General features: G+C 37.4%; 1 protein-coding gene across 1 annotated transcript; it reads left to right on the top strand.

Annotated features, from left to right (window-relative positions):
• The first annotated feature begins 17,462 nt into the window (after positions 1-17,462).
• Positions 17,463-18,123, top strand: LOC142168078 (uncharacterized). Its single transcript, XM_075228738.1, has 2 exons — positions 17,463-17,600; positions 17,920-18,123. The coding sequence occupies exons 1-2, from the start codon at positions 17,463-17,465 to the stop codon at positions 18,121-18,123; spliced, it is 342 nt and encodes a 113-aa protein (XP_075084839.1).
• The last annotated feature ends 4,494 nt before the right edge of the window (positions 18,124-22,617 follow it).

The following is a 22,617-nucleotide window of genomic DNA, read 5'->3' as shown; positions in this document are numbered from 1 at the left end:
ATGATCTAACTAAAAAAGGAGTGTTCTGGTTCATAAGGAAATAAGGAGCGCATCAGGCCAAAAGTGTGGTCCGCAAAAGTAATTCTATCGCCACAGAAGAAAGCGTGGACTGCAGAATTCTCTCTGCAGCCGTAAATCTGGTGTTGAGGCTCAGATAATGGTTGGAGCAAAGTACGGACCGCACACACAAATTTTACGGCCGCAAAACATGGTCACACTGACAAGAATTCAAAAAGTTCAGAGTGTGTACAAAACGACCAAGAGTGAAACCTTGCCAAAAGTGCAGCCGCAAAAGGAAAAGTGCGGTCGCAGAAGCTGAAGTGCAGCCGCAGACCAAATTGTGTGGCTACAGAATTCCTCAACCCGTAGAACCTAGAAAAGTGTGGACTGCACATGGAATTGTGTGGCCGCCGAATATCCCGAAGGGCATTTTTGTCAGGGAATTTTGGACCACCATAAATAGACGGGAATCACTTGTTTAGGGAAAGTTTTATAGTTTTTTGAATTGTAGCCATTGTAGTTTACTACTTTTGGTAATTTGTGACCAATTTGGGTTAAAATCACATTAGTTTATCATTTTAATTTTGTATTATGACTTTAATTAGTTTTTCTTCTTTATTTTCTTTCAATTCTATTATGAGTAGTGAGATATTTTGTAGGGTTGTAACCCAACCCTAGTGTGTAAACCTTATGGGTAATTAATCTAATGCTTGTTTATGATTGGGTGTTTGTTATTTAGCCTTGTTCATGCATTATTTCTAGAATTAATGGTTGCAAATATTGATTCATGTCTTTTGACTTGGTTCTTACTTGAGAATAAAAGACCTAGTCTAGAAAAATATGGCTAACAAGAAATTTGGCTAGTTAAGGTTTTGGCTAGCCTAATTAAAGGGTTTGAACTATATATAGGGAAATACGAATTGATCTCATATCAACTAATTGACTTGATACCCAATTGGGCTTGAGGAAGCTAATTTGGGTAAAATCACTCTATGATCGAGAGGTATTGGGTGGGTAACTTAGAGTTGAGAGTTATAATACACCCCGATCATTATAACAAGTGTTATCGTAACTAACCCATTAGGCTAACACCTAGGTGAAGGTTACATCCCTAGGCCTTTTACCCATTTGAAAAACAACAAAAATAATTACTCAATCTCTAGTTTCTTTTCTCAAGTTAATCATTGCTAGTATAGATTGCATAAGTAAATTACAAAGCCATCTTGTTTGAAAGTGTAATTGAGCTATTTAATCTACGCTCATCAAGTGTACACACTAACACTCACATTTAATTCCCTGAGAAAATTGACTCCGGCTCATTATTGGGTATTATTCTTCCAATGATCATTTCCACTCATTGTTGAGTGTAGATTGGGCGTGGATCAGGTTGTCCACTCATATTTCTCTCTTGATGGCGGACACGCAGGTTGTGAGAGATTGATGGGTTTCTAGTTGATTGTGATGTGGGATCCTATGTGATGAGTTATTGAGCATAAAGGTAGAAGCTTGACCATTCGAGTGATCCTTTATGCAAATTCATGCATTTACATGCATTAATTACGCATATCATCTACATATGCTAGTTGATGCATTTTACACATGCACGAGACTTAATAGTGGGTTGTTGGACACTTGGAAAGTGTCAAATTACTATAAAAAGAGAGTTATCATCATACATTGAAACGTTAGACTCATAAATGTGATATTTGAAAACTGATATGGACTTGGATCATTGTTATGTGAGTATGAGTATTTGAGCGCACACACTACTTGGTACATGTCTCTTTGTGTGCGGAGCTGGTGCAAGTTATATTTGCTTGATCTGTTTAATTGGAAAAGCTTGTTTATTACCTTTCCCTAGTTGTGCACTTTTATTATTGATATCTATTATCCTGTGATTGCCTCCCTGGATATTTCTTTGTATTGTACATGTTATTGAGATGCACGCGTCATGTAAAGTGAGTGTCTTTTGACTTAAAGACCTCGTCAATGCTTCACCGAGGTTAATCAAAATAATTATTGAGTATTGGGTTGTATTTGACTAAATTCGAGTTATTTGGTGTTGGATTTGAATGAAAAGGTGTATTTGACTAGATTCGAGTTGTTTGGTCGATTTGGACTTGGTTTTGGAATCTAATTTACATATTTGGACTCGTGAGATTATGCGTAGTCGGGATCTACCCCTTGACTGGGTTTTTGACCATGCAAGCTTGGGTTGACTTTTGGGAATTTGATTAAAGATTGAAGCTTTATTGTTCGAAATTGATTCATATGGCTTTGTTTGACGTTATTGAATTGTATTTGATTAGATTCGAGTTGTTTGGTGTTGGATTTGAATGAAAATGTGGTTTATTGTTGATTAAAGCTTGTCGGGTGTAGGTAAGTCTCTTCTTTATTCTTGTAAGAGCGAATTCTCCCTATTAGGCAATATATGTGTTATTTGCTACTTGCTTTATGTGCTTCGTATATGCGAGGTGACGAGCGTATATCCGAGGTTAGGTTATGACCATAGCCAGTTAAAGTTGGGCATATATTAGGCCTTATTGAGACTTTATGAATTGTTATCCATGCCATATTGATGCTTTGACTACGTGATGAATCTTAAAACATGCTTAGAGAGTATGTTAGGATTATGACTTGATGATTTGAACTTTATGGACTTCTTTCACCGTGTTGGACTTTCTACTTTAGCCATATTTATGCAACTGCCTTGTTTGACTTATGATTTGAGATTATTGGCTCTTGTTATTCATATTTGATATCATGATCGGACTTTAGAATAATAAATGAATATGTTGAAGTTTTGAAAAGTTGAATTATATGAAAAGCTATAACTATCTCTTATTCATGTTATTATTCATCCATATTTTTATAATTATGCCCTGGTGCATCTTTATCATATCATCTCATATGCATATACATGAGTTGGAGAGTTGGATGTTGAGGAAAGTTGAGAATTTTGGCACCAAAGACATTATGAGAGGATATGATTATTGATGAAATTCCTATTGGACCGGGTTGCATGGTGCAACAAAGTTTGGATATGGATTCGTCCCTCTATAGTCAGGTGATTATCCATGTCAATTTGAGCCTTGTGAGTGCTAGCACCATATTGGTGCTTGTTTGGACACTTGGCCAGTATCAGGAATATGGGTTTGTGTTGTGAGATATCTAGATTGCATCCTGAGCATGCATTAGTAGCCTAAACTCATGCATTGGCTCTTATATACATTGATATTTGATCATGAGCGTGCATCAGTGTGTGCGAAGTTTGTTTGTAATCCAAAATGTCTAAGTGTTATTCTGACGTGTCCGATGAAGTTGGAATGTTTAAAAGTTAAGAGATGGATTTGATCTTTGATTCTTGGTTTTATCATTGTTTTTTATCGTAGGAGCATTGCAATAAGATTGGATAAAGTATTTGGACTTGTTGGTATGGTTGGACGGGGTCCCGTAGGGCTCGAGTGTATTTCGGGGTAGTTTTGGATCATTTCGGATAAGTTTGCTCTATTGCTTTTTTGGTGCCTCTGATGAGCTTCACGATCGCGGAAGCATCATCGACAAAGCGTAGTGTGTTTGGGAAGCTGTGAGCTTTGCGCTTCGCGTTCGTAAGGTAACTTTTGTGTTTGCATAGTGTTGGCAGACTGGTCTCCGCATTCGTGTGGAAATGTTCGCATTCGCGTAGAGGGAGAGCGTGGCCGGGTGCTTTCCTTTGCGGAGTGGAGGATGCGATCGTGATGGAGTGGGAGCATTAAGCTTTTGCAATCACGTGGGAAGTGTCGCGATTGCGTAGGAGAAACTTGGGCAGCGACCTTTTTTTACTTCGTGATTGCCTGGCTTTGGGTCGTGATCGCGAAGGGTACATCTGGCAGAATATTTAAGTGCACATTTGTCACCACCCAAAAATCCCTCCTTAGGAGTCATAATGGCACCTAGTCTCCAAACTAGGTAAGTCGATCTCTCAATATTGTTTAAAATAATTAAAGCATGAAATAACGAAAATGGAGTTTAACATAAAAGCAGAAATAAGAGTAATACAGCCCGAAGCGCCACAGAATCTAACCAGAACTCGTACTTGGAGCACTTAGCATATAGCTTTTGTTCCCGCAAGGTCTGAAGCACTATCCTCAAATGTTGCTCGTGCTTCTCCATACTATACGAGTAGTTCAATATGTCATCAATGAAGACAATGACAAATAAGTCGAGATATGGCCTGAATAGTTCAATATGTCATCAATGAAGACAATGACAAATGAGTCGAGATATGGCCTGAACACCCAATTCATCAAATCCATAAATGTGGTCGGAGCGTTAGTCAAGCCGAAGGACATTACTAGAAACTCATAGTGCACATATCTAGTCCGAAAAGCCGTCTTCGGAACATCTGAAGCACAAATCCTTAGCTGATGATACCCAGAACTCAAGTCAATCTTATATAACACTCTAGCACCCTATAACTGATCAAACAAATCATCAATATGTGGCATTGAGTACTTATTCTTGATAGTGGCTTTGTTTAGCTGGCTGTAATCAATGCACATCCGTATACTCCCATCCTTCTTCTTCACAAACAATGCCAGTGCACCCCAAGGTGCCACACTCGGCTTGATGAAACCCTTCTAGAGCAACTCCTCAAGTTGTTCCTTCAACTCTCTCAACCTTTGGATCCATACGATAAGGAAAAATAGAGATAGGATGTGTGCCTGACACCAAATCAATGCCGAAATCGATATCATGATCTGGTGGTATGCATGGTAGATCAGCAGGAAATACATCAAAAAACTTCCACACCACGGGCACTGAATCTATCGTAGGAGTCTCCGCAGTAGTATCCCGAAGATAAGCCAGATAGGCCAAACAACCCTTCTCGATCATATGTCGAGCCTTTAAGAAAGAGATAACCTGACTAGATGTACTGATAGATGAGACCTCCACTCCAATCTAGGAAACTCTAGCATCGCCAAGGTAATAGTCTTGGCATGGCAATCAATAATGGCATGCTTCGGAGACAACCAGTCCATGCCCAAGATGACCTCAAAGTCGGTCATATCAAGCAACAGAAGATCCTCTTTGGTCTCGTAACCACAAAAATTCACTACACAAGACTGGTAAACCTGATCCACAACAACAAAATCACCTACTGGTGTGGACACATATACAGGAACACCCAAGGACTCACGAGATACGTCCAAAAAATGAGAAAATAGAGAAGATACATAGGAATAAGTAGACCCTGGATCGAATAGTACCGAAGAATCGCTACTATAGATAGAAATAATACATGTAATCACGGTGTCTGAGGTTACTACATCTAGTCTAGCTGGGAAAGCATAAAATCTAGTCGGAATGCCACCTGGATAGCCTCCACCTCTAGGGAGACCCCTACCCACCTGCCATTCGCCTTTGGCCGGCTGGACAGGGGTGCGGCAGCTGGTGCGGTAATCATGGGCTGATGGCTCTATTGTACTGCCTTCCCGAAGCCTCCTTCTCATGTGACCAAGCTCCCCGCACTCATAGCAACCTCTCGGTGCGGAAGACTGCTAACCCTGGGTCAGACCCTGGTGACAAAAATACCCATTGGAAGAACCCTGAATAGTCGATGGACGGTAGGTGCTCTCTGAAATAGCACTGAACTAGGGTCATGTTGGAGCACTCCGTGCAGGCGGTAGTGCTGAATACATGGGACTACTAGACTGGCCCCTTATGAACTGACCTCTGCCCCCAGACGGGACGCCACTTAATCCACCAGAATATCGAGGCCGCTTATCCCTTGATGTATACTCTCGGCCCTGGTTGCAGATATGCTCGATCCTCCGAGCTATCTCCATAACCTGCTCGTAAGGAGTCCCCATCTCAGCCTCTCGGGCCATAGAAACCTGGATACCATAGTGCAATCCCGTAATAAACCTCCGCACTCTCTCTGTATCTATGTGGAGTATCATAAGTGCATGGCGAGACAACTAAGAGAATCTCGCCTCATAGTCAGTCACAAACATTTGACACTGCTGGAGCCGCTCTAATTGACCTAGTAACTCTTGCCTCTGTGAGGGTGAGATAAATCTCTCCACAACGAGACGAGTGAACTGGTCCCAAGTCAAGGGAGGTGAACCTACTGGCCTGCCATAGAGATAAGACTGCCACCATCTACGGGCCTTTCCCTCTAGCTGAAATGTGGTGAAGTCCACTCCACTGGACTCTAATACTCCCATATTATGCAGTCTCTCCTTGCAACGATCAATGAAATCCTATGGGTCCTCTGGCCGCTCAACGCCAAAGACCGGAGGACGAAGCCTAGTCCATCTGTCCAGCCATTTCTGCTCCCCAACGGTAGCGGTCAGTCTGGTCTCTGGTCTAACTGTTGCAACCGACTGAGCCTCGCCCGAAGGTAGTGTACCTGGGGTTTGATAAACAGTAACAGTTTGCCCTGGAGAATGAGTGGTAGGGGTCTATGCTCCCACTCCCGCCTGAGATATGGCCAGATCTGCCAGAAATAGCCCGGCCTGATTCATAGAATCCGTGAACCGTAGCATACGACCCATGACCTTTTGAAATCCCGGTACGATCATAAAATCCATTGGGGCAGTCTCAGCTACAGAAACCTCATCCTACTCCTCAATAACAGGATCCTCTATCGGATCCACTGGTGGTACAACGAGAGCAACTCTAGGATGCCCCGTCCTCTAGCAGGAGTTGTGGCCCTCCCCCGGCAACTGCCTCTCCCTCTAACAATGGGGGGAGCAGTCGTTGAGTATAGCTGTAGCGCGAGTTCTCACCATATGTGAGAGAATTAGAGAAAGATATTTAGCAGAACATCAAATATACGATAGGAGATGAAGAAAGAGAAGTTTCCTAACACCCTATAGCCTCTCAAAGATAAGTACGGACGTCTCCGCCCCGATCTGCAAGACTTTACTAGGCATGCTCATGACTCGTGAGACCTATGTGAATCTAAGGCTCTGATACCAAATTGTTATAACTCAATTCCTACTATAGGTCATGACGATGCCCAACGCCGTCGTTAGGTAAGCCAACCATGAACTAACAACTTAATTATTCATTTTATTGCTTTTGAAATCATGGTTTTTATTAAGTAAAGGAAATTAAGCGTAGAAAACCATAGAGATATGAAGCATAAATAAAACATAAAATGAATGGTGATAATATTAGGCAAAACCATAAACATCTACTAGAAATTCCCAAAACTCGGTGTCACAAGTGCACGAGCAATCAAGTAGAATATACAAATCACTATAGCTATTGTCTGAAATGAAATAGACAAAAATGAAAACACAACGGGAAGGAGACTCTAGGTACTGAAGATCAGAGCATGGAGAACATTTGACCACTATGTCTCCGGATAACAGGGATGCGCGCCCGAATGGCCACCAGATGTACCTGCCTCAGTACCTGCACAATTAGTGCAGAAGTGTAGGATGAGTACGTAAATCAACGCGTACCTAGTAAGTATCTAGTCTAACCTCAAAGAAGTAGTGACAAGGGGTGTACATCGACACTTACTAGTGGTTAATCAATAAAGTACATGAAATAAAAATAGACATGAAGCACAACAGAAATAATGGAATAAGAAAGATTGTAAGTAACATGATCCCTCAGCATATTGACAATATAAAATCTCCAAATATCATGTGCTATCTCCGATAGATAAGAACCATCAGGTAAACATCAAATCTGAAATCAAGAAGGAAATATCATGTATATTCTGACTCCGAACAATATTACGTGCGAATTATGTTGAGGCCGTACGGCCCGATCCCTAATAATCGTGTACACTGCCGAGGGTCGATCGGTGCGAACCATAGATGCATCTCAAATATATTGTTGTAGTCGTACGGCCCAATTCTTAATGTTATTTCATAGCACTACCGAGGCGTACGGCCCGATCCACATGAATAGAAAAACTCTTCGAACTATGGGTCTTACAATTACAACACAAGGATGAGCACATAAGGAAATCATGATTTCACCAACAATCAAGTATCCCACCAAAACTAAAGGTAATGAAGCTCAGACCAACATAATCCCTAATCAAATTTCAATTATAAATTTAAATAATTAAACTAACAATTTGAGTTCAAGTAGTACAAATATTGTATGGTAAAGTCCTAAGTCTACCCGGACATAAGCATGATTTTAGCTACGTATGAAATCTCGTCACCTCGTGCGTACGTAGCCCCCACAACAAGCAGCACATAACAATTAAAGCACCTATGGGGATAATTCCCTCTTACAAGATTAGGCAAGAGACTTACCTCGCTTCCAAGTTCACTACTCGGATCTCCAACCTCACGAATTGCCTCAAATAGATGTCGAGCAATCCGAAACTAGCCAAAGGTCGTACGAACTAATCAATAAATGCCCAAAATTTTATAATTTAACTATTAGAGTAATTTTTCAGCCCAATTTGGAAAGTTCATAAGAGTCACCCACGGGCCCACATGCCCGAATTCTAAAAACTTTCAAAGATAAATGTTACCCATGACATTACGAACTCAAATATATAATTTATACTCAATTTGATAATCAATTTTGTGATCAAATCCCACTTTTACCAAACCCTAGGTTTTTCTACATAATCCCTTAGTTTCAACAATTTCTATGTTAAAATATACCATTAAACTATGTATTAAACTCACATTATAGTAATTTTCATAGCCCTACTCAACCACAACTATGAGAGCTCACCTCCAAGCATCTTGAAGATGTGTATATCAACAGATCCTTCAATGTCATGCAGCTAAAACATGATCCCCAATGTCTGACCATTACACAATTGTTGTAGCACTTAGTCGAGTTATCCATAGGCCCTATCTATAAGCACCCTCTACAACACATTCCTTTTCTTGGTGATACTAAAATATGTACTGTTATTTCTCTCAAGTAACTCAAATCGTTTGTGTCATCTCTGATCTTGATCCATCTACCTAAAGACAAACCGCACCTCTCAAAGCAACCAAAACTAGCACGACTTTTCATATCCATCATGATACCATATCTAAGTACCAGAATCTCATTATCTACCCCAAGTCACAAGTAGGATAGTCCTCAAGCTCTTAGAAACCCACTTACTCAATAATCAACCATGAAACCGAGTCTCCCCAAGCTAACCAGGTCACACAGGTTTCCACATCCAAAAGTCCTACCACAAATGTAGTTGTAATGCCCTATTATACTGAAGGAATTGATCATTTCTATTACCATACTAATCCAAGCCATAGCTATGATGATCTAACTTCTTTAGATAACCTTTGACCTGCCTTCAAGGCATCTCTTTCTTTCCAATACAATGTGGTTTATAAGCAAAACTCATAACAAGTGATCCCAACATGAAACTATGTCATCCCAAGATCCGTAAGCCACTTTATTCCTTTTTTGTGCATCCAAAGCACCTCAAACCTAAATGTCTGATCTGTAGAGTCCTTCAATGAATCTGAAATTATTCTTTTCACCTCCCCAACATTATATTGTAAAACCAATGATGATGTAGAAATACTCCAAGTCTCAGGTACAATCCAATGCAAATCTCAATTCTTTAGCCACACAACAAAATCTGCAAATACGTAAGTACCAAATCCTGAAACTTAAACCCACTAGAACCATTCTCGAGAGTCATATATTCTGCTCTAGACTCTGATGCTTAGTCAATACGCTCCAAATGGCTTGTGCGTTAGCATATAAATACTCTAATAAGCAACCTTATCCTTAGGCAATTGAGTAAATACTTTCTTTTTGCACACTATATCCACAAAGAATATCAAACTTGAGCCATTCCACCATCTTCATATATCAATAATGTATGGTACACTATGCATCCAGCAAATTCCTTACCCAAATCATCCTCGATGTCACCCTTATCAAATTATAGCTAAATCCACAGTAGTATCCTAGTCCAAAAATCACAACAACATATGCCCATATACCCAGTTGTCGATGGTGGACTCTCCCACTTGGCTTGAAGTCATAATAACATCATCTGATAATCCATAATAACTTTTCCTCCCTAGTATCATGATCTCGCATTGTTACTCAGTTGAATTTCTCATAAGCTCATATAGCACTAGTTATCACACATTCCAATCTATCAGCCCAACATATACTCATCCTTGTGACAATCATGCCAAATTCCTCAAGCGATCTGAACTCTCATTATAGTAAATACATTCCCCTGGGTGGAAGGAAAAACTCTTCATACAAACCTCATAAAAAGTCATACAGCCTCAAGTCTTCTCACAAAAGATAATCCACATGTTTAGTCTCAGATCGGCACCCTTCGATGACCTTACCATGGTTACAACCACTATATAATCAATTGGCCTTTCCAAGTCTATACTCGTCTACAAGGTATAAGAATCCATTTCATTCCACTAATAAACAACTGAAAGGTCCATCAATGCATCCACAACTCAAGACTGTATTAACCACCAAGATGATAATCAAGCATCCTTATTCCTTTTTGCATCTCAAGCAAATCCTTCTAGCCACTTCCAAACTATCTAAGCGTAGTACTTAATAACGTAATACTCATCATATAGCTATCTTGACACTCACAGAGCCATCAATCCCACCACTAGGGACACTACCAGTTATAAGAATCCAAAGCCACATACTCGCATAACTGAATTTGTCGAGCCAAAGCTACGATCTAAACCTGGTCTTAAGTCCTTTAGACTATCCTACCTTAACAACATAGAAATATCTTGCATCTCATCCACGACATCACAAATTGTCGATGCACAACTGATATTAAATACTTAACATCGCATACAAATAAACTGAAAGAAACCAAAAATATATACTTCAAGCTTAAATAAGTTTGCACGATGAGGAAAGAAAGAAAGCGATGTTTCCTAGATGCCTTCTAGCCTCTCGAAGATAAGTATGAACGTCATCATACTGACCCACAAGACTCTACCAGGAATTTGCTCATTACTCGTAAACTTATAAACCTAGAGCTTTGATACCAACTTGTCACGACCCAAATCCCACCTAGTCATGATGGTACCTAACACAACATGTTAGGTAAGGCAAATAACATATAACACAACTCTAACGAGGAATCATCAATAAATAATAAATATAATTGTGAAAATCAATACAACTATTCCAAGGACTGGTAGTACAAGTCATGAGCGATTAAGAATAGGAATACAACACTAACATGAAGAAGGATTCTATCATCTGTTTGAAATGTACATAAGTAGAATTATAAGTCCTAAACTACCATGAACAAAGTGGTAGCTTGCATCTGGAATGCTAGTATATCTTCAATGCTAGCCTTCATCATCCACAATAGCCCAACTCCAAAATCTGCATGCAAGATGCAGAAGTGTAGTATAAGTACCACCGATCCTATGTGCTCAGTAAATATTTTGACTAACCTCATTGAAGTAGTGACGAGGTTTTTTAAGTCAAAAGATACTCACTTTATATATAACCTGCAGCTCAATAGCATGTATAATAACAAAGAAATATCCAAGGAATGATCAAATAACATTGGATGTCAATAATAAGGTGCCCATATAAAAAATAAAGTAATAAACGTGCCTTTAAATAATCAGATAAAAGCATGTACGAATGCGCCAAATCCGCGTATCCACACAATTTGCATCAAATAGCCTTAATTCAAATACTTATACATGATCATTAAGGACTATGCATGATAAAGTCCATTTTCTCTTAATTTCCAAATAGCATTTATATGAATGCGTCTACATGAGTTCAACATGTCGTTGTATGATAATACTCACCCTTTTTATCAATATAATACTCTCCATGTGTCCAACAACTCACTAGCAAGTCCCATGTATATGTATAATGAATCAACTAGCATATGCAGAAGATATGCATGAATAAAGCATGTAAAATGCATGAATATTCACAAAGCAATTACTTGAACAGTCAAAGCTTTCACCTTTATGCTCAAAACTCATCACATCGGATCCCACATCATAATCATCACAACATGTGGGTATGTTATCAAGAGAGAAACATGAGAGGGAGATCCTAGGGGGATAGATCCATATCCACAAGCTGCACGGCAGAAACCTCGTACACTAGACGACAGAAACCTCATGCTATAATAATATCAATAACACAATATCCTCACGGAAGAAACCGCGTGCCATAGTAATCACAATATTACAATAACTGCACGGCAAAACCCTTATGCCATAACATATCAATATCACAATACTGCATAATAAAAACCTCGTGCCATAATTATCTCGTTTGCACAGACAACTTATGTGCCAAATTTTGGTCCATATCAGGGGACCATATGCAGGGAAGTATGCATGTGAATAAGAGATGAACTATATGCATGATATATGCATGTATGTAATGCATGACTATAGCTTCTACATGTGATATATCCTCCAAATAATCATTATGTTCAATATAAATAAGGGAACTCAAATAGTCATACAACAGTTTGAGGCATATCACAAGATTAACATGTGTGAATATGTGTTCATAATACAATGTATGACTACAACAAATCAAGTAGATAATCAATCTTAAGAATGGCTCATCATGCCCAAAATAAGGTATAATTAACCTAAACATTATCTCTACCATAGTTTATTGTGTCTACGTATTCATTTGATCGAGTAAGACATTAAAGTAAAATACACAATCAAACAAGGCATAAAATAGTCTAGAATCTACCCCCGAGCATGAATAAACATGATACAACATATACATTCATCACTTTGTATACACATCACTCCTGCATGTAGAAAATAATATTATTTATTAGTAAGAATTCCCTCAACTAAAGTTAAGCAAGGCATTTACCTTATCCGACTAGTCATCAACCCCAAATTATGTCTAAACCTTGTTCTTGACCTCGAATCACGTATTTCTAAGCCAAAAATTCCAAGAAAGTCAAACAATGATATAACGAGCAATCCCAATCAATAAAGCCTTGATTTTTGAAGAATTTTCAAAAAGACAACAAAAGCCAACCCGGGCTAATCCAAAACTAAATACCAAATCTCGATGACCCATAACCTGTCGTGTCAAAATATGTGATTAGATTTGAAATCCAAGTCCAAATCGGTACTCCAATCCTCAAAATTCACTCTCTTAAGTTGTAGACAAAAGTCCAAATTTCACTTTGAAATTCCTATTTTTAATGTAGAAATCTACGGGGATCAAGATATATGATCAAATCTAGGTAGAAATCACTTGCCCTCAAAGTATCAATGAAATTCCTCCCAAAATTCTTCTCCTCTCGTGCTTCCCAAGTCAAAATAGTGAAATGTGACTTTTTCTTAAAAATCAGGACTAAAACTGCATCTGACCGAAAATCCTTAATCGCGACCGCCAAGTCAGATGATCGTGATGCATAAACTAGCACTGCCTCCAACCCTCTTCTATGCCATCGCGGGCACGCCTTAGCGATCGCGAAGGCCAACTGGCCTCTCCTCTATACGAACGTGATCGACCCTACATGAATGCGAAAGCCAAGCTTGCCTATCCAGACTTCCTCTTACGCGATCGTGGTCTCTTACACATGATTGCGATGCACAACACACCCCTGGCCCAGCTCCTCTTCATGAGCGCAGCGCCCACTAAGGGATCGTAATGCGTCACTTCCAGCTCCATTCCGCAATCGCCACCCCTCTTTCACGATTGCATAACAAAATTTTGTTGCCACACCTTCCTTCTCCGCGATAGCGAGATACCTCATTGCGATTGCGATGCCCTGCAACACATCAGTAAACCAACAACCCCAAAATGACCTGAAATGATCCGAAATCATACCGAAACTCACCCGAGACATCAACCACAATCACTATCAATACCAATACCACCATAATTTTAACATGGAATTCGATCACGACCCGATCGGCTAGGCCATCTCATTACAGACATCAACCACAATCACAATTTAAATTACAATTTCCAGCACAATCACCACCATGTGTGCGGCATCATGTTCGATCACGATCCGATCGGCTAGGCCGTCTCACTACAATGTCTTGTGGATTGACATCATCCTTTTCTATCAATCAATCTCATCCCAATTAAAGGGGAATAATTTTATCACATCAATCTCATCCCAAATAAGGGGAATAATTTTATAAAATCAATCTCATCCCAAATAAGGGGAATAATTCACAAAAATAACATAGGTACAAATGTATTTACCTCATCATCTTTCACATTATATGAATCTCCACTAGTATTTTCAACTAATAACATCAACAATATTCCCTTGGCTCTTTTGGTCATTCACAAGATTCTTTATTCAAGGCACAATGGCCGTATTTGACATTCCACACTTTTATTTCTTCCCTCTCAGGTATCATCATCATAAATATCAACATATATAATATTCCGAAAATTTCAACTTTAAGTTCATTAGAAATGAACAACTTAAGCACAATAGATTTCTTTCCAATAAATGGAGTAAAATAATTGGCAATTGATGCGCAAGTTAAAATCATCAACAAGTAACACACCATTTATTCTTGAAATATTTTTTCCCAAAATGGGAAATATACAATTTCCACTCACGAATATGTAAGAACGCAAAACACATTGAAAATACTCACAAAGCATAGCATTTGTTAAAACAGCCACAAATGGGCATAACTTGAGTACATAAGCTTTTAGACAATTCTATTTTCGAAGTCGATTTGGAATAGTTGAATCAAGGCTCATTTCATAACATTTCTCACATCATTTCATTTCATTGGCACCATTGACCACACGTATAAATTTTCACTCTTGGTATATTGGCCACACTTTATATCCCCAATTCACTTATTTCACTTCCAACCATCTTTATAAATTATCAACAATAAGACATTTCCAATCAAGATCTTAGATACACATATGAGCAATTAAGAGCCTTAAGCATATTGAGATTTTCTCATACAATTTGGCATCATAGCCTTCATTTGAAACATGACTCAAAGACACAATATTTTAATACACATATCATTCTTGAACACATTCCCAAAGGATAACATAATGTGATAGGAACAATCGTAACACGTTTTGAATACATAATTCTCGACACGTTGCTTATTCGGGACAATCGAATTTATTGGGAACATCTCTGAACATAGAATAAGGAACTTGAGACAACTATACTTGAAGCTTATGGGAATATCATGGAATTCAATTCTAAGAGAGTAGTTTAGCCAACTTACCTCCCTTTGAGCTCTCTTTAAATTACTACAACATTCCGGAAATTCTAGCAATCCCAATCTATTTTGAGACATAACAAAATTGAACACATATTAGGAAGATATTCATGGTTTCAGCTCATTTGAGAATTTTATCAAACACTAGGTGTGCAAATTTGGATACAAGGTTCTTCTACAATATTTCCTTCATTCCACAACCCAATCTTTACTTATTTTAGCTCAACAATCTTCCCACAAACCTTATTGGTACAGCATGTATAATTAATACTCTTACACCCAAGAATCATACTCCTAATCAAACATCTTCTACCCAAATCCGAAATTCAAAACTAGGGTATGAAACCTTACCTCGTAGATGAAGAACTTGAGAGATTTCTTGTTGGATTTCAAGGCTTGAGCAAGATTTGATGAACAAGATACTTGAGCTTCTTCCTCTCTCTAGAACACTCTCACTTCTCTCTAAAAATATCAGGTTTTAGCTCAAAAATGACTTAACCCCTCTCTCTACCCGGTCTTGGGGGGTATTAAATGAGCTCTTACGTGCGCGGCCGCACACCTGGGCAAGTGGCCGCGCACCTAAGGCAGAAACTCTCAAATATGTGCAGCCGCGCATCTGGGCGCGTATTTGACATAGGTCCAGTAAAATGGCCATAACTTTCTGTAAAAATATTCAAATGATGAACGGTTTGATGTGTTGGAAACTAGACTCAAAGGGCTTTAATTTGATAGATATATAACCACCTAAGTCATTATATTTAGGGATTTCTATGCATTTGAAGTTGGGTCTTGTGCCAATTGAAACATCCTTTCCATTTAATGTATCCAACTTGTTCCACACAAGTTCTTACTATTCACAAAACTCCATAGTATGTTCCAACACACCTTAAACATACATTATCAATTCAAATTTATGAGGATCTATCCCATAGGTCTCCTTTAATACTCAAACACGTTATTCCCAAATACCGTTGGCGCACTTTAAAATCTTAAATCATTAGAAATTTTTTTTTACGGGGCCTTACACAAAGTATCATCATAACAGAACATACGCCAAATATAATTAAAGTAGGCCAAGTTTACCAAGACAGGCAAACAATTGTCAGTACAATGAAGCACTATTCTGTCATGAATAAGTTTCAGTTTAGGGTGAAAAGGTCTAGTGCAAGAAGGTAGGAACATTTTATTTGTCAAATTCATATTGTGGATAAGTTATAGTTTTTTTGTATATAAATTATTTAAGATAAGTTTTTATGCATAAACAGCCTCGTATTTTATAGCTACAATTTTCATAACATTTTTTGAATTGTTTTTATTCTGTAGCTAGTGTCTCGTATGTGTTGGTGACAATTGTACGTGTCACTTTAAGTCCACTAGCATAAATGAATCAGCATTGTTCAAGGTTCGAAAATTCAATAGCTTGCACACATGCTCTTTGATGGACAACATATACATACAATGTAAACCAACTGCCATGGTAGTTGGCAGCATGGCGATGCCAAAATATGCGGATCCTAAGACAATATACACACAAAAGACATACAAATTAACATGTTGTCTAATCATGGTGTGAACTTAACATACATGCAAGCTTGGAGAGCAAAGGAAAAGGCTTTGGAATTTTTGAGAGGTCATCCTGCTGATTTCCACAACCGCTTGTCGAGTTATTTATATATTCTGAAGAAGACTTATCCAGGGTCGGTAGTGAAATTACAGAAGACTGAAGATGATTGTTTCTTGTATGCATTTGTTGCATTTAGTACGTCCATCAAGGGTTGAGAGCATTGTAGGCCAGTTGTAGTAGTTGATGGCACCTTCTTGAAGTCGGCATATAGGGGAATCATGCTAACAACTAGCACAATAAATGCAACAGGTAATGTAGATTAATTGTAAAAATATTGTTATAAAGTTATTTTTGAGACTGTATTTTTTATATTCTCAAGTTTTATTACAGATATTAAATTTCTTTTTGCCATATGTGTGATAGGTAGCATAATACCACTAGCATACGCCATTGTTGATTAAGAAAATGATGCATCATGAAGGTGGTTTTTTGGGCAATTCAAACATGCATATGGTGAAAAACCAAATATATGTGTTGTTTCGGACCGGAATGAGAGTAGCTTGAAGGCAACATCTACTGTTTATACTGGCATGCCACATTATGCTTGCATATGGCATATTTGGACAAATGTAAGGTGAAAGTTCAAGAAGGGTCATCTAAAGTTAAGCGAATTATACTTTGCCACGGTACGATCATACACGCTTGATGAATTTAATAAAAGAATGTCAAATATTGAAGAGATCGACACACGTGTTAAAGCATACATATACGATATTAGCTATCACAGATGGTCTCGGGTATATGCTACAGTGAACAAAACATGGACGACGACATCAGACATTGCAGAGTCATTGAATGCGGTAACCAAAGATGCAAGAGAGCTGCCCGTAGTAAAACTATTATAGTACATGAGGACTCTTCTTGAATGTTGGACTAATGAAAAGTTATTGAATGCAAAGGGTATGTTCACATACCTTGGAAAAAATACAACAAAGAGTTGGAGGACAACAGTACATTATCACAGAAGATGAGAGTAAGCTATAGCCAATAACATCAGATCATTGATTCCATCAAACTAAATATATACTATTAATTGTAGAAAAGTTGTTGTATAATTGTAGTTATTTTGTTTTGTATCTGTTGCTGACAACTTGTTGTGTGTTTGTAATGAAATTGTAGGTGAGGGCTTTAACATATTATATCCATATTGTGATAGATGGTGTTAATCGCTTCATTGTTTGCCTTCAAAATAAAAAATGTAGTTGTGGACAATTCCAGCTTAATGAACTTCTTTGTGCACATGCTTTGGCGGCTTTGAGGCACAAGAACGAGTCTTATGAAAACTATTGTTCTCCTTATTACACGAGGGAGAGCCTTATGTAGACTTATGAAATACCAGTAGACTCGCTGCTTGACGAAAGCAAATGGAATGTGCCATAGCATATAGCTGAAGAAGTTGTAAAGCCACCTACCGGGAAAAGGCAGCCAGGGAGACCTCAAAAACAAAGATACAAACCATATGATGAAGTAAATGCAAATAAGTATAAGGTTTCATGTGGCAACTGCGGAGTAGAAGGCCATAACAAAAGATCTTGTAGGAATGCTCCCAAAAGAAAATAAAAATTGATACATTTTAAAGTTTTTTTTTTCTTAGTACTGTTGATGATAATTTGTCCTTTAAGACATGAAGTTGTATTTTTTTTGTTCTAGAGAATTATTGTTGTGGTGTAAATGTGTTGCTAATTTGAATAAATATTGTCTCATAGAATGAATGCTTGCTAAACAGATTTCAACTCTTAATTCAATTGGTTTGTAGTTGTTTTGTTCAAATACTAGGTTTATTTATTACTTTCAGCCTTTCCTAACAACACTGCTAAATTGAATATATTATGTATTTTTGAATATTCATTGTAGAAATAATTGTAGTTAAGTTGTAAACAAATTATATAGTACCAATATCGAGATCAAGTACTAACAACTTTCAACCAAAGAAAAAGCCACAAATGTTTTATATTCTATGTAGTAGAATTCTGGACAAAATAACAACACAAAAGGTAAAACAATTGTAGCACAAATCTGCTACAAATAAATTGCATCTGACTCCTTCTTAATAAATAATTTGTCAACAACTTTACTACAATCCAGCTGCATCTAAACACTTTAACTATAATTTTTCTACTAAAAATGGCAACTAATTCTTCTTTTTCCGGACTTGTGTTCTCTCGTTCACAGCTGGTGCCCCTTTTCTTCTTGCTAATCTTCCTGTCACCTCACTTTCACTAATTGCACCAAGCTCTTACTTTTTTCTAGCATAATCCCAAAGGAGCGCTCCATAACGTCGACGGTGTTGATCAATATCAGAAGGGTCTTCCTTTGAAATCTATAGCTCTCCAATGCTGACATATTCTGCAAATGCCGCCACGTATATACCACAGTCACTGCAAAAAATAACAGGGGACAAGTTTTAGCATTCAATGTAAAATATAATTAGTTAAATAGATAGAAGGAAAGCAGCACATACAGTGATCCTTCTTTTTGCTGGGGTATCTCACCGACCAACCACTGAATATCAATAGGGTCAGTAACACATTTTTCAATGTATGCCTTTGTGTTCTTGTAGTTGATATCTGGACACTTGCCATAGAAGCCGGTGCATGACAAGTAGATGGGGATCATAATAGTAAACTTGTCGACAACAGATTCAACAAATTTGTGATTTCGTGAAGAGACCATAGAATCATAAACATATAGAACCCTATTGGTGATGTCAAACACAGCCAACAACCAATGAAATTTCTCCACTATATTTATTGGCATAATCACAAAATCAACTTTGTCCCATACAACATTTGCAAGTAATCGATATCCCAATATGTATTCTGCCACGACGTCCTGGGTTTGACAACAACAAGCTTCTTATCGGCAGGAGCATTAATGTACATCTCATAAATTTGTTCAATTCTAGTCTTGAACATACAGTCAGTGGCTGTAAACCGTGTTTTATTTGCATGACCATACTTTCCTCTCTTCCTCAAATAGTATAAAATAACATCAATGTGCTGCAAAAAATAGATTTTATTATTATTTCTCAATATTTCATACAATTTTCAAAAAAAAATCTACGTATTTATAAAATAACAGAATACTACAGTTAATCATTAAATTCTGTCAGGGTATGTGTGTACTGTGTTGTTGAGTACTTGTCCGGGATGTGCCAAAGTATAAAACCAGTCCTTTTTATCAACTTTCTCCACTCCAATATCAAACCACGGGTTAAGCTGGTTATCTTTTACAGTATAAGGCGCCTTCCTCTTATTTAGAGACATAGCAAGTACAATTATTATTTAGTTTCAGTTTGAAATCCACAAATTGTATGCACTCTATAATATGAAAAAATTGTATAATCTAACCTCTTTGAAACCGTGTCGGTATCTAAATATAACCACTTATTGAATTCTTCTAACAAGTCAGGATCAACATCGTCTCCAATAACCCAGTAAATGGATGCTTGATATTGAAAATTGTAGGAGGTCCAACAGAAGTACTTCCCCAGAACTGAAATAAGGGAGAAAAGGGGATCCGGCATACTTTCCAGGAACCCTTGTTCTTCCCTGATGCACAGGGGTTGTTTCATATTCATTTACCTCTCCGAACTTAACAATCTGTGAGAAGTTCTCTGGAAGCTCAAAATCATCAAGTATTATTTCCCCTTTTCCATATCTGGAGTCATTGTCTGAATCACCTATATTGATGTAGTCGGCTGGTTCACTTACAATATTTAAAACAAAAGAACAACATTGTATGTTGGTTGCATTAGTTCTTTTGGGAAGATGAAACTTATATGAAAGCTGTTGTTTTTTTCCTACAATTATATTGTAACATATAATACCAGTAAAATCTTCATTGCAGTCGTCTCCTTTTTGTATATCATTTGCTTGTTGAATGGGAGATTGCAAAGGCACAATCTCTTTCTCCTCATTTAAATGCTCTCTTTCTATGCCATGTTTTGCATCCTATTTTGGAGAGTCCACATGCATTGTTTCCTTCTCTATTACAACAAATGTGTACAACTTAATAAAATTGTAGATCATTTATAATAAACATAAACTACACTGTAGATAAATTTTAGTTTAATTATAGTTAATTTGTTTTGGATAGTCCACATGCATTGTTTCTTTCTCTGTTACAATAAATGTGTTCAATTTAATAAAATTGTATATCATTTGTAATAAACAGAAACTACACTGTAGATAAATTGTAGTTTAATTGCAGTTAATTTGTTTAAATACTGTCCTATAGCTCTGATGTAATATGTATTGTGCAATATGGAGATAAAATGTACTAAATCATACCTGCAGTTTCTTCTTCCAATGTCCCTTGAAATTGGGAAGATAAGTCAACACCTACAGGAACATTCTCCTCATTTTGAATATCAGACATGTACCCTATATCTAAGAGAATAATTGAAAATATAATGTAGATTATTTATTTGTAGTTGTTGGTAATTTAGGCTATATGTAGATATATTGTAGATATAATATAAATATAATATAGATTAGTTGTCATCAAATTGTGTTATAATTGTTAAAAAAACTTATTTTACTGCTGCTGGCCAATATTGGTTTAGTACTACTGCCCGGATTCTGTTGTTTGTTCTTTTCTTTGTAATACTCATCATTTTTCGTAGAACTACCAGTAAACTGCATTGGGAATTTGTTAGGCTATGTACTTTAAGAATACTATTATAAACATAAACATGATAAAAATTGTTGTCCAAAATGAATATATTTGAATGAAACCTTAGCATCAATTGCATGTAACACGGACTTGATGGATCATTGAGTAGCAATCGAATGTTACCTAGTTCTTCAAAAACCTAAAGAATAAAAAATCTGTTATAATATATATATATATATATATATATATATATATATATATATATATATATATATAAAGAAGACTAAAAATCAAGAATTAGGTATACCTCTTTCTTGAAGGTTCCAAGGTCTGTACCGACCTATGTATTAAAATAGAAAGAGTTTAAAAAATAATTTGCATAACATAAATTAAAGAAATCAGTTAGGATTATCTTAATAGGTTACCTTATCAACATCTTTTCTTAATTTTTTTAATTGTTTTATGATATCTTTCTTGTCATATATTTCCATTGCCTGCTTATGTCTAGATGGAGATGGAGATGGAGCATCTGTCGGATGCTCGGCCTTTGTTTCAGCCTCTTCAAGGGTGTATTCAACTTTGTCTGGCAAATTCATTCTTGAAAGCTCTTCTGGGGCTTCAAGCATGTTGGTGAACTGAGAGAGAAAAAATGTGAGGGACCTAGTCATAATATGTATAAAATGTGTAGATAATTTGTATTAAATTGTCTATCCAAAAGTGAAAAATATTTACCTTGATCTATGATGGTTTGATCATTCTATTTTCCAATGCAGATATCTATATCTTGTCCTTACTAGTTGTCCAGTTAAGTATGCGGGGGATCGAATTACCAACCCTTGTAGCTATATCAGTGTTGACTGTAGAGAAACACTCATACAACCATATTTGCATAGCGAGTGCAAAACCTCGAATGAGATAAAAATGCACAGCATGGTTAAGCTTGTGCCTAACGGACTGAAGCAATTGTGTATAAGCTTCGATACCCCATGCGAAATTCGCATACTGCCCCGAGTCCACCAAGTAGAACCTAAAATGGTCTATCAAACTATTATCTTTCTCTGAAGGACATAGGAAGAATTCTATCAGATAGAGAATGCACAGCTTGACTACATCCTTATCAGTCACCCAACTACGGCTGGTTACAATTTATTTCAAGTATGACTTCTCATCTTTTTCCTTGTTCGAAAAATAGCTCCTCAT

Source organism: Nicotiana tabacum, chromosome 13, assembly GCF_000715075.1.
Source record: "Nicotiana tabacum cultivar K326 chromosome 13, ASM71507v2, whole genome shotgun sequence".
Lineage (NCBI taxonomy): Eukaryota > Viridiplantae > Streptophyta > Magnoliopsida > Solanales > Solanaceae > Nicotiana > Nicotiana tabacum.
This window is presented reverse-complemented; position numbering and strand designations above follow the sequence as displayed.

Bases quoted from the DNA above. Each gene is read 5' to 3' on its own strand.
- LOC142168078 (XM_075228738.1), top strand. From the start codon at position 17,463: ATGTCAAATATTGAAGAGATCGACACACGTGTTAAAGCATACATATAC. The intron at 17,601-17,919 runs GTAACCAAAGAT...ATGAAATTGTAG, and splicing joins TTGCAGAGTCATTGAATGCG to GTGAGGGCTTTAACATATTA.